At 43.3% G+C, this 18584-nt stretch overlaps 1 protein-coding gene across 3 annotated transcripts in view; it reads left to right on the top strand.

Moving 5' to 3' along the window:
• The window catches only part of LOC109899778 (zinc transporter 6), an 87493-nt gene that overhangs the window by 21877 nt on the left and 47032 nt on the right, over positions 1-18584 (top strand). Inside the window, exon 2 of one of the 3 annotated variants that reach the window (XM_020495301.2) lies at positions 13270-13403. The exons of the other annotated variants lie outside the window; for them this stretch is intronic. Within the exon in view, the coding sequence (XP_020350890.1) occupies positions 13286-13403 (118 nt within the window). The 5' untranslated portion in view covers positions 13270-13285. The remainder of the gene's footprint in view (positions 1-13269; positions 13404-18584) is intronic. 3 annotated transcript variants of the gene reach the window in all.

Here is an 18584-nt window from a genome sequence, read left to right on the forward strand (position 1 = left end):
GAAGCTGTTAAGAAGCCTTTTGGACCTAGACTTGGCGCTCCAAGTCTAGGGTGGCTGGAGTATTTGACAATTGTTAGCCTGGTATAGAGGTCCTGGATGGCAGGAAGCTTGGCCCCAGTGATGTACTGGGCTGTACGCACTACCTTCTGTAGTGCCTTGCGGTCGGAGGCTGTTGCCATACCAGGCTGTGATGCAACCAGTCAGGATCTTCTCGATAGTGCAGCTATATAACCTTTTGAGGATCTGAGGTTACATCATTTTTCATGTGTTGGTTTCATGAGCTGAATTAAAGATTCCAGCACAAAAATATTATTTCTCTAAATGTTAAGCACAAATGTGTTTACGTCCCTGTTGGTGAGCTTTTATCTTTTGCCAAGATAAACCATCCATATGACAAGTGTGGCATATCAAGAAGCTGATTAAACAGCATGATCATTACACAGGTGCACCTTGTGCTGGGGACAAAAGGCCACTTCTCAGAGAAGCTCATCAGTGTGCTCGTCGTCCTCACCAGGGTCTTGACCTGACTGCTGTGCAACATCGCAACCGACTTCAGTGGGCAAATGCTCACCTTCGATGGCTACTGGCACGCTTTAGAAGTGTGCTCTTCACAGATGAATCGCATTTTCAACTGTACCGGGCAGATGTGTGGGCTAGCGGTTTGCTGATGTCAGCGTTGTGATCAGAGTGCTCCATGGTGGAGATGGGGATATGGAATTGGCAGGCATAAGCTACGGACAAAGAACACAATTGCTTTTTTCTTTGGCAATTTGAATGCACAGAGATACCATGACAAGATCCTGAGGCCCATTGTCGTGCCATTCATCCGCCGCCATCACCTCATGTTTCAGCATGCTCATGCACGACCCCATGTCGCAAGGATCTGTACACAACATTTTCTAGCTCTTCCATGCCCTGCATACTTACCAGACATGTTACCCGATGAGCATGTTAGCGATGCTCTGGATCGACGTGTATCACAGCGTGTTCCAGTTCCCGCCAATATCCAGCAACTTCGCACAACCATTGAAGAGGAGTGGGACAACATTCCACAGGCCACAATCAACAGCCTGATCAACTCTATGCGAATGAGATGTCGCACTGCATGAGGCAAATGGTGGTCACACCAGATACTCACTGTTTTTCTGATCCACACCTAGGATTGTTGCGGTGACCATATTACCGCCACACCTACCATCACAAGTCATGGAGGCAGTCAAATTCCACATGACCATTTAGTCACGGTAATTAGGCGTCTCCAATCTCTGATGCTGCTGATGGTCATTAGTAGTCTACCAAACTTGCTAACTGCCTGGTACTCAGCAGTTTATTGTCCCTCTAATCACTCTGACATCAATGCAAATGTAATAGAAAATCTAATCAAACAAACACTTCATGAGAGCTCATGTTGCGCAAAATTTCTATAGGCTATCCAATTGCCGCTAATAGAAAGAGGATTCCATTGGGTTTCTATAGGCTAGGCCTACCATATTAAGCACATTGATTATATTTACAACAGGAGTATAGCCTACCTTGCTGGCATGAAAACAAATCCCCGGGAAAATCGTCCTCAATTCGCTATTTAAGTGCATAGATGACATGTATTTTTTTCAGGTGCATGATAATGGTTCATTCTAAACAAATGTCACACATATTATTTAGTATATGTAAAGACAATATTAAATTAAGAATAGTCTGATGGGTGCCAATTTTACTCTATCACTTGTGAATGATGCCCAGCATAAGAAACACTGCCTTTCTTTTGGCAACTTGTTCAACTCATAGTTGCACACCTCATGAAGCTTAGGCCTATATGTTTTAATAAGGTTTGTGTAACTTCTTAAATTAAAGCACATTCATCTGCTTTACAAGGGGTGTAGTGTCTAACTGGCATGTATAAGCAGCACGTGAGTTTGAAGTTTGGGGAAGATCATTTTCACTATTAAAAATGTACCTTTATAATAAAAGCATCACATGCATAATTGCATTTGTGGTCACTTTTGATAATGGTGTTTTCTGCTAATGGAACATTCTTGCTTATAACCTACTACCATGTGCTCATTTCTGTGCTTATGTGAAGAAATAACCTCATAGTTAATCAACATTTTAAGCTACATGTTCTGTTGCGTCAGCCACATTGCATAACATTTTTTTTTTTTATGCTGATGGTTGTAGTAATTTGGGATCTATCGCATCCCACAACTTTCCCAGACTGTTTGGAATATTTATTTCTCACACAGAATAGAATAGGTTGAGTGGGAGAAGCTTCGGATTGTGCAGCACACTCAGGGAGAAGGGCACTCCGGGCCTCAAAAGGCATGGATTTTTTTTAGGGTGCATTATTGCCACAAAGGGGATGCGGCTGTGACGTTCAAGTAATTATCAAGTGCTGGTCAAATTGTGAATGACAGACTATTGGAGTGTGTACGGCCTGCGCAAAAAAACTAAGCAGAAATCATGCCTTTTCAAGCAACTTTTTTCAAATCATCATTAGTCTCACCATGTAGCCTTACAATGTATTAAAAATCTAAACATATAGCCCGACGTTTGTAGAACAACTAAAGTCACATTAATAACTCTAAATTAAGCATGTAGGAGTACCTATTTCTTTGTAAACCGCTCAACAAAGAATAGCTGCATGTGTGGACTCCCTCAAATTGTTTTGAGAATTTTTTATATTTTTTATTCAGCTTTGTTCAATTGTATTCTTCATACTATAAAATAATGCAATGGAATTCTAAGCAAATCTTGTCTGCTAAATGAACTAGTGTAGCCCACAGCTATTTGGCATAGCCACATCAGGACCTAACATAAGGACAACTCAGAGTATGCCATTCATTTTCTTCATATCATGTTTCTTTAGACCTGTCTAAAATAAATTATGGATTTATTGTGAAGGTGTAGGCTGTATTACATGGATTTATTAGACTTTTTAAAATGGCCTTTAGGTTACAGTATATGTGGAAGCCAGGAGATGCTAAATGTGTTTGTTTATTGACGGTCAATTACCGTGAGACTGACAGTTATATGCTTGACAATCACCGACCGACAACATTTTGTGACCGCCACAGCCCTATCCCCACCCCTACCTTTAAAAAAAAATCTGTGACCAACATATGCATATTTGTAAGCCCAGTCATGTGAAATCCATAGATTAGGGCCTAATTCATTTATTTCAATTGACAGATTTTCCTTTTATGACCTGTAACTCAGTAAAATCTTTAAAATTGTTGCATTTTTATTTTTGTTCAGTGTAGCTTTCTTCCACATCTCAAGATGTTTTCCAGTCATTGCATAAAGACCCTGATGTGGCGCTCTGCGCGTTTGGTTTCTGGTTCATTAGATTCCCTTCCCCTCCTGTCCTCTCTTTCCATCCCTCCCACTTCATAGTAAACAATGCCACCATTACAGCAAAGCTACACTACCTCAGCTGCTGCTACAAAGGAGATGTACGATTGTCATACTTGTGCTGTACTGCCTCTGGTGCCTTGGGTGGACTTTAATTATTCCAGGAGAGTGTAATAATCATGACCTGAGGGATGGTGTGATTACGAGAATCTCTAATTGCGTTTTATACGATAATGCACCAAGGCCATGCAGCAGGGAACCACAGAATGCGGTGTTTGCATAATCGGGCCATAATTTATCCTATCAGCGGCCATATAGTCACAGGGAGAGGAAGAGCGAGGAAGGGCTGTTAGCCTGGTCTGAGAACAAGCCTGAAGTCCCCATCAGCAGCACTGAGCTTCATCACTGTGACTGGTCTTAGCTGTGAATGTAGCTGCTTGGTTGTGAGACAGCGGCTTACTGAAGAGATCTCCTGTTGTAAACTTGAGCAGGATCTGTGCTTCCATTACAAATTCCTTGTAGATTGGCTAGAATCAATGTTCACTCCACAGAGTTTGATGCAAACCCGAGGGTGACGAGGCCTTCACTGATCTGTAAAGTTAAAGCTCAGGGTTTGTCGTTAAGTGAGATAATGATTAACTAAGATCATTTTATCTCATTTTTCCAATTCAGTGACACCCTCTCTGACTTTTAGGTATACTTAAAGTACATTTCATAAAGCGGTTGTTCACAACGTTACTTGGAAGAGAACACATAATTAACAGTGACATTGCAGGCTATTGCTTGGCTTACCATGTATGGTGAATAGAATACATCTAGGTCCTGCAATAAACTAGTGCCCTCTCCAGCTGCCTCACATTACAGAAACAGGAGATGGGCAGGAGCCTATGTGCTGTTCTGGCTCGGGTGAGGCTACTTACTTATTTAGGTCACTTTTTTGTATATCGAGTGTCTGGATGAATCGAGAACACCATAAATTGAAAAGGTGGCATATGACATTACCAAGAAGTCTTGAAAATTCGAAAGGAAGACATTGCACTGCAACCAATTCAGTTTGTTTCTCATCTGAAAAAAAGAGCGCTTGATCTCTTAGGAGGCTACTTTTGCTGATATATGTACATTATCCTCAGCAGCTAGCCTAAAAGCTATGAAAAATTGTGGGAAGATATTAGCTTGTAATTTACTGAATTGTTACCAATTCTGGAAGAATGATATATGCTTTTTTTTTTGACTTTTGTAAGGTAGCTACCAGAAATATTTGTACATGTTTTGACCCGACCAAAGATCTTCTGGAATAAAACGAGATTAAATGGGGAAAATATTTGCCATCAAACAGTGTGTAGGCCTTTGTTCTTTTCATGTATGTACCATTAGCCCAGCACCTAAGTTTCTTGATGGATGTGCATATTACCACAACCATTTCTTCAGCTGAAAATGTTCCCATTCGATAGCAAAGTATTAGATTAGATTTTTCTTTGTCTGATTTTCACAGAAATCTGCTTAACATACAAGGAAATCCACTGTGATAGATGAAAGACCCGACATAGCATCAAACATACACAACAATAATGACCGCTTAAAGTGGAACTGACAGCATTTTAGCAACATGAAATCTTATTTGAATGTGTTCATATACACCCCCAGGAAGAATATGGCAGTCAGTACCTCTCTTTTAAAAAGCATGTGAAAAAGGTAATTCAAATAACCAAATTCAACCTAGCTAATTTCCGATTTATACGAAATTGTTTGACTACAGAGGTAGCAAAACTGTACTTCAAATCTATGATACTCCCCCACTTAACATACTGCTTGACTAGTTGGGCCCAAGCTTGCTGTACAACATTAAAACCTATTCAGTCTGTCTACAAACAGGCTCTCAAAGTGCTTGATAGGAAGCCCAATAGCCATCATCATTGTCACATCCTTAGAAAGCATGAGCTCTTGAGTTGGGAAAATCTTGTGCAATACACCGACGCATGTCTTGTATTCAAGATCCTCAATGGCCTGGCTCCCCCTCCACTCAATATTTTTGTTAAACAGAAAACCCAGACAGATGGCAGCAGATCCACAAGGTCTGCCATGAGAGGTGACTGTATAGTTCCCCTAAGGAAAAGCACCTTTAGTAAATCTGCATTCTCTGTGAGAGCTTCCCATGTCTGGAATACACTGCCATCAGACACACACAACTGCACCACATATCACACTTTCACAAAATGCTTGAAGACATGGCTAAAGGTCAATCAGATTTGTGAACATGGTCCCTAGCTGTGTGTTGCCACTCTCCATGTTGTCTGTTGTCTGTAGCTTGTGAGGTGTGGAAACACTTTGTTGCTTTTATGAATTTTGTCTTGCTGCTTTTTGTTTTATGCTGCTCTGTCTGTATGCTACGTCTTGCTTGTCCTATGTTGCTCTGTCTGTATGCTATGTCTTGCTTGTCATATGTTGCTATGTCTTGCTTGTTCTATGTTGCTATTGTCTATATTGTAATTGTTTTTAATAACCTGCCCAGGGACTGCGGTTGAAAATTAGCCGGTTGGCTAAAACTGGCACTTTTACTGAAATGTTGATTAATGTGCACTGTCCCTGTAAAAATAAAAATAAACTCAACAACAACTCAAGTGAGCACTTAGATATAGTCATTTTCACCTTTTCATACATTCTTAGAATGTTTGTGAATTACGTATACTAAGGCATTTTGTTTCAATTCTATGACAATATAGAGTGGTAAAGGGGCCGTGCATTTGCACAAATAATAGACACTGCAGGAAATAAAACCTAATAAAAACATCTGTCTTGTCCAGGACCGGAGTCTACGCAGACCAGTGCGCTATAGTCAATCAGAGCTACAGTAGGCCTTTATGCAAATATGCCTTTTGCCACACGGGCCTACCATCATTCACTTTGAACTGGACTGTGTGTTTACAGGCAGTTGCAACAGTGTGACTTTAAATCATAAGAACGCATTTGCAAACAGCCAACAAAAAAAACCTGAATGGATTTCTGAAAATACAGTTTGTCGTAAGTTTACATACACTTATGTTGGAGTCATTAAAACTCGTTTTTCAACCACCACCAATTTCTTGTTATAAATCTATAGTTCACCATTTAATAAATTCACCATTTATTGTAGCACAATTCCAGTTGGTCAGAAGTTGACTGTGCCTTTAAACAGCTTGGAAAATTCCAGAGAATTATGTCATGGCTTTTGATAGGCTAATTGACATCATTTGAGTCAATTGGGGGTGTACCTGTGGATGTATTTCAAGGCCTACCTTCAAACTCAGTGCCTCTTTGCTTGACATCATGGGAAAATCAAAAGATATCAGCCGTCATACCGCTCAGGAAGGAGACGCGTTCTGTCTCCTAGAGATGAACGTACGTTGGTGCGAAAAGTGCAAAAAAAACAGCTCTGTCAGAAGGAATGGGCCAAAATTCACCCAACTTATTGTGGGAAGCTTGTGGAAGGCACCCTGAAACGTTTGACCCAATTTAAAGGCAATTCTACCAAATACTAATTGAGTGTATGTAAACTTCTGACCCACTGGGAATGTGATGAAAGAAATAAAAGCTGAAATAAATAATTATCTCTGCTGTTATTCTCTTCAAATAAAGTGGTGATCCTAACTGACATAAGAAAGGGAATTTTTACTTGGATTAAATGTCAGGAATTGTAAAAAAACTGAGCGTAAATGTATTTGTAGAAGGTGTATGTAAACTTCCGACTTCAACTGTATGTAAGTACCACAGTAGTCCTCTTACATTTGGGAACATTACGTTCCTGTTGATCAAACAACCATGAAAAGGTAGGCTATCTCTCCCTCAGTTATGCATCAACAATATCAACAACTAATGCTTGCCACAGCAAGATGAGCAAAAATCTAACAAAGGAACATTTAGATAACCCCTCAAACTTTTTGAGTTTGTTGAATGTCAAAATTGAACTGATAAACGATGGGGAATTGTAGCTTATTTGTCCTTCTGCAGCTTGCCTGCCAATGCATGCTTGTCCCAACCAAGCACGCAAGCTATCTGGCTAATTTTGCCTAGCTAGCTACTTCCAGAAACAAATGAGAGAATACCTCACTGACCATTTTACTCACCCTGACAGATCTGGTGAGGCTGTTTACATGTTATCTAGAGTGTTCATGACTAACTTTCTTTTTCTGCCTACGTTTACTGACAACGGTCAGATTGAGCTGGTTTCAAATCAAATCAAATTTATTTGTCACATACACATGGTTAGCAGATGCGAGTGTAGCGAAATGCTTGTGCTTCTAGTTCCGACTGCAGTAATAACCAACAAGTAATCTAGCTAACAATTCCAAAACTACTACCTTATAGACACAAGTGTAAGGGGATAAAGAATATGTACATAAAGATATATGAATGAGTGATGGTACAGAGCGGCATAGGCAAGATACAGTAGATGGTATCGAGTGCAGTATATACATATGAGATGAGTATGTAAACAAAGTGGCATAGTTAAAGTGGCTAGTGATACATGTATTACATAAGGATGCAGTAGATGATATAGAGTACAGTATATACGTATACATATGAGATGAATAATGTAGGGTATGTAAACATTATATTAGGTAGCATTGTTTAAAGTGGCTAGTGATATATTTACATTTCCCATCAATTCCCATTATTAAAGTGGCTGGAGTTGAGTCCGTGTGTTGGCAGCAGCCACTCAATGTTAGTGGTGGCTGTTTAACAGTCTGATGGCCTTGAGATAGAAGCTGTTTTTCCAGTCTCTCGGTCCCAGCTTTGATGCACCTGTACAGACCTCGCCTTCTGGATGATAGCGGGGTGAACAGGCAGTGGCTCGGGTGGTTGTTGTCCTTGATGATCTTTATGGCCTTCCTGTGACATCGGGTGGTGTAGGTGTCCTGGAGGGCAGGTAGTTTGTCCCCGGTGATGCGTTGTGCAGACCTCACTACCCTCTGGAGATTCTTACGGTTGTGGGCGGAGCAGATGCCGTACCAGGCGGTGATACAGCCCGCCAGGATGCTCTCGATTGTGCATCTGTAGAAGTTTGTGAGTGCTTTTGGTGACAAGCCGAATTTCTTCAGCCTCCTGAGGTTGAAGAGGCGCTGCTGCGCCTTCTTCACGATGCTGTCTGTGTGGGTGGACCAATTCAGTTTGTCTGTGATGTGTACGCCGAGGAACTTAAAACTTACTACCCTCTCCACTACTGTTCCATCGATGTGGATAGGGGGGGTGTTCCCTCTGCTGTTTCCTGAAGTCCACAATCATCTCCTTAGTTTTGTTGACGTTGAGTGTGAGGTTATTTTTCTGACATCACACTCCGAGGGCCCTCACCTCCTCCCTGTAGGCCGTCTCGTCATTGTTGGTAATCAAGCCTACCACTGTTGTGTCATCCGCAAACTTGATGATTGAGTTGGAGGCGTGCGTGGCTACGCAGTCGTGGGTGAACAGGGAGTACAGGAGAGGTCTCAGAACGCACCCTTGTGGGGCCCCAGTGTTGAGGATCAGCGGGGTGGAGATGTTGTTGCCTACCCTCACCACCTGGGGGCGGCCCGTCAGGAAGTTCAGTACCCAGTTGCACAGGGCGGGGTCGAGACCCAGGGTCTCGAACTTGATGACGAACTTGGAGGGTACTATGGTGTTAAATGCCGAGCTGTAGTCGATGAACAGCATTCTCACATAGGTATTCCTCTTGTCCAGATGGGTTAGGGCAGTGTGGTTGAGATTGCATCGTCTGTGGACCTATTTGGGCGGTAAGCAAATTGGAGTGGGTCTAGGGTGTCAGGTAGGGTGGAGGTGATATGGTCCTTGACTAGTCTCTCAAAGCACTTCATGATGACGGAAGTGAGTGCTACGGGGCGGTAGTCGTTTAGCTCCGTTTCCTTAGCTTTCTTGGGAACAGGAACAATGGTGGCCCTCTTGAAGCATGAGGGAACAGCAGACTGGGATAGGGATTGATTGAATATGTCCGTAAGCACACCAGCCAGCTGGTCTGCGCATGCTCTGAGGGCGCGGCTGGGGATGCCGTCTGGGCCTGCAGCCTTGTGAGGGTTAACATGTTTAAATGTTTTCCTCGCGACGGCTGCAGTGAAGGAGAGTCCGCATTTTTTGGTTGCGGGCCGTGTCAGTGGCACTGTATTGTCCTCAAAGCGGGCAAAAAAGTTATTTAGTCTGCCTGGGAGCAAGACATCCTGGTCCGCGACGGGGCTGGTTTTCTTTTTGTAATCCGTGATTGACTGTAGACCCTGCCACATACCTCTTGTGTCTGAGCCGTTGAATTGAGATTCTACTTTGTCTCTATACTGACGCTTAGCTTGTTTGATTGCCTTGCGGAGGGAATAGCTACACTGTTTGTATTCGGTCATGTTTCCGGTCACCTTGCCCTGATTTAAAAGCAGTGGTTCGCGCTTTCAGTTTCACGCGAATGCTGCCATCAATCCACGGTTTCTGGTTTGGTTTTGCGCTTACGTCAATTCATTAGTTATTCTGTGCTCTGAAATTGGGGTAGATAGCCAGAGTGAATTTGCAAACGAAAGAGATGCTAACTGGATAACAGTTGTTCAACTTCTTGCTAGATACCCAAATTACCCCTGCCTTTGTAGCTTTGAATAGCCACCGATAAGAAACAATATGAGGGGGAAAAAGTCACTTAATTACTCCTTCCATGACATGACGTTCTCCTAGCAGCTTGCTATCTAGCTAACGTTAGGCTCCGTGTTTTTAGCTTGCTACATAAATAGATACGCTAGCCACGTTATGACTGACTGGTGATCATTGCCCTTGGTAGTTTGATTGTATTGACATTCCAAGTCATTGAAAGTGAAACCGTACATCCCGAATGGAGGCAACAAACATGTACCAGGCCAACTGTGATTTACAATCTGATAGTCCCAAAAATATTGCTATCAAGAAATATATTGGTGAATTATATTAATCATGCATTAAACTGCATCCCTCTTTTCTGCTCTATAGGAGAAAGCACTGCCTCCAGCTGTTTGCTTAGAAATTCTAGGGACAATTAGGAGGCCTGCGTCAGGACCAAATCAGAGAGATGGGTAGGAGCATGCCCATGTAATGCTTTGTAGGTTAGCAGTAAAACCTTGAAATCAGCCCTTGCCTTGACAGGAAGCCAGTGTAGGGAGGCTAGCACTGGAGTAATATGATCACATTTTTTGGTCTAGTCAGGATTCTAGCAGCTGTATTTAGCACTAACTGAAGTTTATTTAGTGCTTTATCCGGGTAGCCGGAAAGTAGAGCGTTGCAGTAGTCTAACCTAGAAGTGACAAAAGCATGGATACATTTTTCTGCATCATTTTTGGACAGAACGTTTCTGATTTTTGCAATGTTACGTAGATGGAAAAAAGCTGTCCTTGAAATGGTCTTGATATGTTCTTCAAAAGAGAGATCAGGGTCCAGAGTAACGCCGAGGTCCTTCACAGTTTTATTTGAGACGACTGTACAACGATTAAGATTAATTGTCAGATTCAACAGAAGATCTCTTTGTTTCTTGGGACCTAGAACAAGCATCTCTGTTTTGTCCGAGTTTAAAAGTAGAAAGTATGCAGCCATCCACTTCCTTATGTCTGAAACACATGCTTCTAGCGAGGGCAATTTTGGGGCTTCACCATGTTTCATTGAAATGTACAGCTGTGTGTCATCCGCATAGCAGTGAAAGTTAACATTATGTTTTTGAATGACATCCCCAAGAGGTAAAATATATAGTGAAAACAATAGTGGTCCTAAAACGGAACCTTGAGGAACACCGAAATTTACAGTTGATTTGTCAGAGGACAAACCATTCACAGAGACAAACTGATATCTTTCCGACAGATAAGATCTAAACCAGGCCAGAACATGTCCGTGTATCGGATACAATACACGGACAAGTTTAGAAGTTCTGAGCCTATCCCGAAAGACCCCAGCCTACAAATAAAGTACTTGCGTTGTTGCACCTTAGCACACAGTCCACATGGACTCTCCCAGATATTTATATGAGTCGACCTGCTGGATCTGTTCACTGTGAATTATGACATGGTTCTGGTCAGCCACTGATGTGGGGTCAAAGATGACGACCTGTTTTTCTTTTTTTAAATTCAGGACCAGAGAATTTGTGTCACACCAGGCTGTTTACACTGGCTAGGTACAGAGGGAGGTTGCTGTTGCCACCCATTAAGGCCAGCAGGACGGTGTCATCTGAGAACTTAGTTATGTGATGCTTGGTATTTTGACTTGTGCAATCGTTGGTGTTCAGAATGAAGAGGACGGGTGAGCTCACACAACCTTGCGGGCCCCCGCAGCTGGTGACCACAGGAGGGGGAGAGAGTGTTGTTTACCTTGACCAACTGAGTTCCGTCACTGAGAAATTAGTGATAGAAGTGAATGAGGTGTGGGTTAATATCCAGGTCTTTCATTTTGGTTAGGAGAAGGCGTGGTTGTATGGTGTTAAAGGCAGATGAATCTATAAAGAGTGCTCTGGTGTAGGTTTTTGGTTGGTCATGGTGTTTCTGGATCAGGTGTGAGGGTGGTCACTGCCTCCTCTGTACTGCACCCGTTTCTATAGGCAAACTGGTAGGTGTCCACATTCCTATCCACAGAGAGTTTTAGGTACCGAACCACTATTCTCTCTGGAGATTTGATGAGCACTGAGGTCAGGGCCACTGGTCAGTAGTCATTATGCTCCATGGGGCATGGCTTTTTTGGGATGGGGATGATGTGAAATGTTTTCCAGGTCTGTGTGTGTGTGTGTGAGTCGAGGGATAACTGGAAGATGGATTGCCAGACTGGGCCAAGCTCCTCAGCAGTCTTGAGGAGGAATGGGCTCACATTATCTGGCCCTGAGGCCTTCCTTGGGTTCAGCTGTTTAAAAACCTTTGTCACCTGCTCTGTGGTAATTATGATTTCCACTGTGTCAGAGGTAGGGACAGTCTGTAGGACTACAAAGTAGGCATTTGTGTGATTTTTGGATGTCGCCAAGCAGCGCACGGCAAGTATCCGATAATGGTACCTTAAAAGGTGGTGTTGGGACGTTTCCAGAGGGGAATCTAAATTGTATTTCCTTGATTCTTTGCGTCCTCTGCTCACCTCTTCCTCAAAACGCATTTTGTGTGTGTGTGTGTGTGTGTGTGTTTGTGTGTGTGTGTGTGTGTGTGTGTGTGTGTGACTTATCCTAAAGTGGTGAGCTGTTCCGTAGCCTTTCAGAAGAAAACATATGAGTCTACAGGATGCTGTTTGGTGTTGTCAGCTGGTCCAGATCATATTTTGCACCGGTAGACTAGATGAAGTTTCAAGCTGTTGAAAAATGCTTTAATTTGATATGCACATTCCTCTTTTGTCAACACTTCTTTTAGCTGGATCAATACTCGCTGGGGAAAGTGGGTTGTGTAGGTCATTACAGACAAACACAAACTGACTGCACAAAGTTGTTGTTTTCAAGGCCAATGATCCTCTAGGTTTATTTCCTTCTTATGTGTTTGTTTACTATGCCAATTATTATGCTAAATTGATACAGGGGATTATACTAGATGATTATAGAGGGTTACTTTGAAGCATTTTTAATGCTCCTTTGTGATTTCTGGAAATTCAGGACTTTTCTGCGTTGATGGTGTTATGGATCATGGACAGACACACACACACACACACACACACACACACACACACAGAGAGGTTAGTTGATCAGTGTGAGTGTGTTTTCTTGTTATAGGTTATGTTTGTTTTTGTGTTACTTGGTGCATCTGATGTCTTTCTGCTCCTTTATATCAGACAGCATCCTGTCAGAAGCACTAGTCTCTGGGACTGTGTGTTCCCGCCGTACACCGTATTTCTACAGCTGGAGGAAGCCAAGCGAAAGGAGGTCAAGTGCCTGTTCTGCAGGCTTATAAACACCCCTCCTCCTCCCTTATCCTCCCCATCTCTATCCTTCCTCCTGCTCAGGGAGCGAGAGAGCTGAATGAAAGGGTTTACCCTGTCGGACAACCCCCCTAGTCTGAGCTGCTGGCCCAGTGTGGCTCTCGGGAGACTGGCATGGTGGCAAACTCTATGCAGATGCCCCCCAAAAAAGTATGTGGGTAAGAGAGTATGACTGACAGTGATGGAAAAAGAGAATGTGTGTGTGGGACTTGAGACTGAGCTTGTCCTCGTTAGGCTCTTGCAGCATGTGTGTGTACAACTGTCCATGAGTTTGTTTGTTTGTTTGTTTGTTTGTCAGTGTGTGTTTGTTTGACAGTGTGTGTTTGTTTGTGTACGTTTGCGGCTGTGTATAAGTGTGTGTGTGTGTTTTCGGTGAAGGGAGAGTTGGTTAGTCCCCAGGCCCCTCCTGTTCTTCCACGTTAGAGCACAGCTGGTGAAGCCATTGAGTCCCACAGGGCTATGAGTAAAGGGAACAGTCCTACATTCAGATTCACTGTCTGTTCCAAATGATTCTCAGCTTTGCCTATAATGAACTCACTTACTTTATTCCCCAAACGACCACATCAGGAAGATCACATCTGCTTTACTTAGAATATGTCTAAGTAAAGCACGCCGTGATTTAAAGGTAATCGGTCCATGGGGTTAGCTTTTTTCATAGACATGTAGCTAATAGGCTAGAACTAGGTGATGTCGACACTACAGTCGTGGCCAAAAGTTTTGAGAATGACACAAATATTAATTTCCACAAAGTTTGCTGCTTCATTGTCTTTAGATATTTTTGTCAGATGTTACTATGGAATACTGAAGTATAATTACAAGCATTTCATAAGTGACAATTATATGAAGTTGATGCAAAGAGTCAATATTTGCAGTGTTGACCCTTCTTTTTCAAGACCTCTGCTATCCTCCCTGGTATGCTGTCAATTAACTTCTGGGCCACATCCTGACTGATAGCAGCCCATTCTTGCATAATCAATGCTTGGAGTTTGTCAGAATCTGTGGGTTTTTGTTTTTCCACCCGCCTCTTGAGGATTGACCACAAGTTCTCAATGGGATTAAGGTCTGGGGAGTTTCCTGGCCATGGACCCAAAATATCAATGTTTTGTTCCCCGAGCCACTTAGTTATCACGTTTGCCTTAAGGCAATGCGCTCCATCATGCTGGAAAAGGATTGTTCGTCACCAAACTGTTCCTGGATGGTTGGGAGAAGTTGCTCTCGGAGGATGTCTTGGTACCATTCTTTATTCAAGGCTGTGTTCTTAGGCAAAATTGTGAGTGAGCCCACTCCCTTGGCTGAGAAGCAACCCCACACATGAATGGTCTCAGGATGCTTTACTGTTGGCATGACACAGGACTGATGTCAGTGCTCACCTTGTCTTCTCCGGACAAGCTTTTTTCCGGATGCCCCAAACAATCGTAAAGGGGATTCATCAGAGAAAATGACTTTACCCCAGTCCTCAGCAGTCCAATCCCTGTACCTTTTACAGAATATCAGTCTGTCCCTGATGTTTTTCCTGGAGAGAAGTGGCTTCTTTGCTGCCCTTCTTGACACCAGGCCATCCTCCAAATGTCTTCGCCTCACTGTGTGTGCAGATGCACTCACACCTGCCTGCTGCCATTCCTGAGCAAGCTCTGTACTGGTGGTGCCGCGGTCCCGCAGCTGAATCAACTTTAGTAGAAGGTCCTGGCGCCTTGCTGGACTTTTCTGGGTGCCCTGAAGCCTTCTTCACAACAATTGAACCGCTCTCCTTAAAGTTCTTGATGATTCGATAAATGGTTGATTTAGGTGCAATCTTACTGGCAGCAATATCCTTGCCTGTGAAGCCCTTTTTGTGCAAAGCAATGATGACGGCACGTTTTTCCTTGCAGGTAACTGTGGTTGACAGAGGAAGAACAATAATTCCAAGGACCACCCTCCTTTTGAAGCTTCCAGTCTGTTATTCGAACTCAAACAGCATGACAGAGTGATCTCCAGCCTTGTCCTCGTCAACACTCACATCTGTGTTAACAAGAGAATCACTGACATGATGTCAGCTGGTCCTTTTGTGGCAGGGCTGAAATGCAGTGGAAATGTTTTTGGGGGATTCAGGTCATTTGCATGGCAAAGAGGGAATTTGCAATTAATTGCAATTCATCTGATCACTATTCATAACATTCTGGAGTATATGCAAATTTCCATCATACAAACTGAGGCAGCAGACTGAAAATGAATATTTAGTCATTCTCAAATCTTTTGGCCACGACTATATGTTCAGTAAAGCTAATGTATGTCCTCATCTGCCTCGTCTTATGTAATCTCTTTAGAGCTACCATCTGTCCAAATGAGCTAATCTAATAGCGGCGTCCGGTTTTGTTGCTGTTAAATAAAGAGGAGACTGTAGTAAGACACCTAAGACATTCCACAGGCACAGACTGAGATCCACCCTCACAACAGAATCCTATCCAAGCCAAGTCTAGCCAGAGACAGTGTATTCAGCTCAGGGTTGGAGCAGGGAGCTCGCTCTCCTGTCTCCAGGGCAGGGGACGATATCACTACAAGCTGGTATGAAGCTCCTCAGGGGCCTGTCCTTGTACCCCTATTCATTTCTGACAGCCTACTTAAAGTGTAGAGTTCCAGTCTCCATCTGTAGCCTCACGTTACACAAGCCTATTCCTTCTTGGGAAAAACTATGTGCTGCTCACCCATGTCTTCCTATTCACAGAGGGCTACATCCTACTAGCCTCATCCATCAGGATTCAGTGTAGCTTGTCACTCTGACAACAGTAGGGCCACCTTGTATAAGGGGGGGTTGGATGGGGTGCTCAATTAATAAAAATGTTGATCTCAGAGGTCAGGTTTTCTTTCAAGCAGTTACTCCATTTATTTAGTGGTCTGGTGAAAGTTTCTTAGTGAGAGCTGGTAGTCACCGCTAGCTTCAGGTTTTGGTTACTGATGGGTCAAGTTTGATGGGTCAACTCTATCTCATCAACAGTTGTGTTTTTATATATATATATATATATATATATATATATATATATGTGTGTTTTTATATATATATATGTGTGTGTGTGTGTGTGTGTGTGTGTGTGTGTGTGTGTGTGTGTGTGTGTGTGTGTGTGTGTGTGTGTGTGTGTGTGTGTGTGTAAAAAAATATGTATATATACACTGCTCAAAAAAATAAAGGGAACACTTAAACAACAATGTAACTCCAAGTCAATCACACTTCTGTGAAATCAAACTGTCCACTTAGGAAGCAACACTGATTGACAATACATTTCACATGCTGTTGTGCAAATGGAATAGACAACAGGTGGAAATTATAGGCAATTAGCAAGACAGCCCCAATAAAGGAGTGGTTCTGCAGGTGGTGACCACAGACCACTTCTCAGTTCCTATGCTTCCTGGCTGATGTTTTGGTCACTTTTGAATGCTGGCGGTGCTTTCACTCTAGTGGTAGCATGAGACGGAGTCTACAACCCACACAAGTGGCTCAGGTAGTGCAGCTCATCCAGGATGGCACATCAATGCGAGCTGTGGCAAGAAGGTTTGCTGTGTCTGTCAGCATAGTGTCCAGAGCATGGAGGCGCTACCAGGAGACAGGCCAGTACATCAGGAGACGTGGAGGAGGCCGTAGGAGGGCAATAACCCAGCAGCAGGACCGCTACCTCCGCCTTTGTGCAAGTAGGAGCACTGCCAGAGCCCTGCAAAATGACCTCCAGCAGGCCACAAATGTGCATGTGTCTGCTCAAACGGTCAGAAACAGAGGGTGGTATGATGGCCCGACGTCCACAGGTGGGGGTTGTCCTTACAGCCCAACACCGTGCAGGACGTTTGGCATTTGCCAGAGAACACCAAGATTGGCAAATTCGCCACTGGCGCCCTTTTGCTCTTCACAGATGAAAGCAGGTTTACACTGAGCACATGTGACAGACGTGACAGAGTCTGCAGACGCCGTGAAAAACGTTCTGCTGCCTGCAACATCCTCCAGCATGACCGGTTTGGCGGTGGGTCAGTCATGGTGTGGGGTGGCACTTCTTTGGGGGGCTGCACAGCCCTCCATGTGCTCGCCAGAAGTAGCCTGACTGCCACTAGGTACCGAGATGAGATCGTCAGACCCCTTGTGAGACCATATGCTGGTGCGGTTGGCCCTGGGTTCCTACTAATGAAAGACAATGCTAGACCTCATGTGGCTGGAGTGTGTCAGCAGTTCCTGCAAGAGGAAGGCATTGATGCTATGGACTGGCCCGCATGTTCCCCAGACCTGAATCCAATTGAGCACATCTGGGACATCATGTCTCGCTCCATCCACCAACGCCACGTTGCACCACAGACTGTCCAGGAGTTGGCCGATGCTTTAGACCAGGTCTGGGAGGAGATCCCTCAGGAGACCATCCGCCACCTCATCAGGAGCATGCCCATGCGTTGTAGGGAGGTCATACAGGCACGTGGAGGCCACAAACATTTAATGGGCCTCATTTTGACTTGTTTTAAGGACATTACAGCAAAGTTGGATCAGCCTGTAGTGTGGTTTTCCACTTTAATTTTGAGTGTGACTCCAAATCCAGACCTCCATGGGTTGATAAATTTGATTTCCATTGATAATTTTTGTGTGATTTTGTTGTCAGCACATTCAACTATGTAAAGAAAAAAGTATTTCATAAGAATATTTCATTCATTCAGATCTAAGATGTGTTATTTTTGTGTTCCCTTTATTTTTTGGGCAGTGTATATACGGTGGGGCAAAAAAGTATTTAGTCAGCCACCAATTGTGCAAGTTCTCCCACTTAAAAAGATGAGGCCTGTAATTTTCATCATAGGTTTGTACACTTCAACTATGACAGACAAAATGAGAAAAAAAATCCAGAAAATCACATTTTTAATGAATATATTTGAAAATTATGGTGGAAAATAAGTATTTGGTCAATAACAAAAGTTTATCTCAATACTTTGTCATATACCCTTTATTGGCAATGACAGAGGTCAAACATTTTCTATAAGTCTTCACAAGGGGTCTTCACACACTGTTGCTGGTATTTTGACCCATTCCTCCATGCAGATCTCCTCTAGAGCAGTGATGTTTTGGGGCTGTTGCTGGGCAACACGGACTTTCAACTCCCTCCAAAGATTTTCTATGGGGTTGAGATCTGGAGACTGGCTAGACCACTCCAGGACCTTGAAATGCTTCTTACAAAGCCACTCCTTCGTTGCCCGGGCAGTGTGTTTGGGATCATTGTCATGCTGAAAGACCCAGCCACGTTTAATCTTCAATGCCCTTGCTGATGGAAGGAGGTTTTCACTCAAAATCTCACGATACATGGCCCCATTCATTCTTTCCTTTACACGGATCAGTCGTCCTGGTC

Source organism: Oncorhynchus kisutch, linkage group LG11 (assembly GCF_002021735.2).
Source record: "Oncorhynchus kisutch isolate 150728-3 linkage group LG11, Okis_V2, whole genome shotgun sequence".
NCBI lineage: Eukaryota > Metazoa > Chordata > Actinopteri > Salmoniformes > Salmonidae > Oncorhynchus > Oncorhynchus kisutch.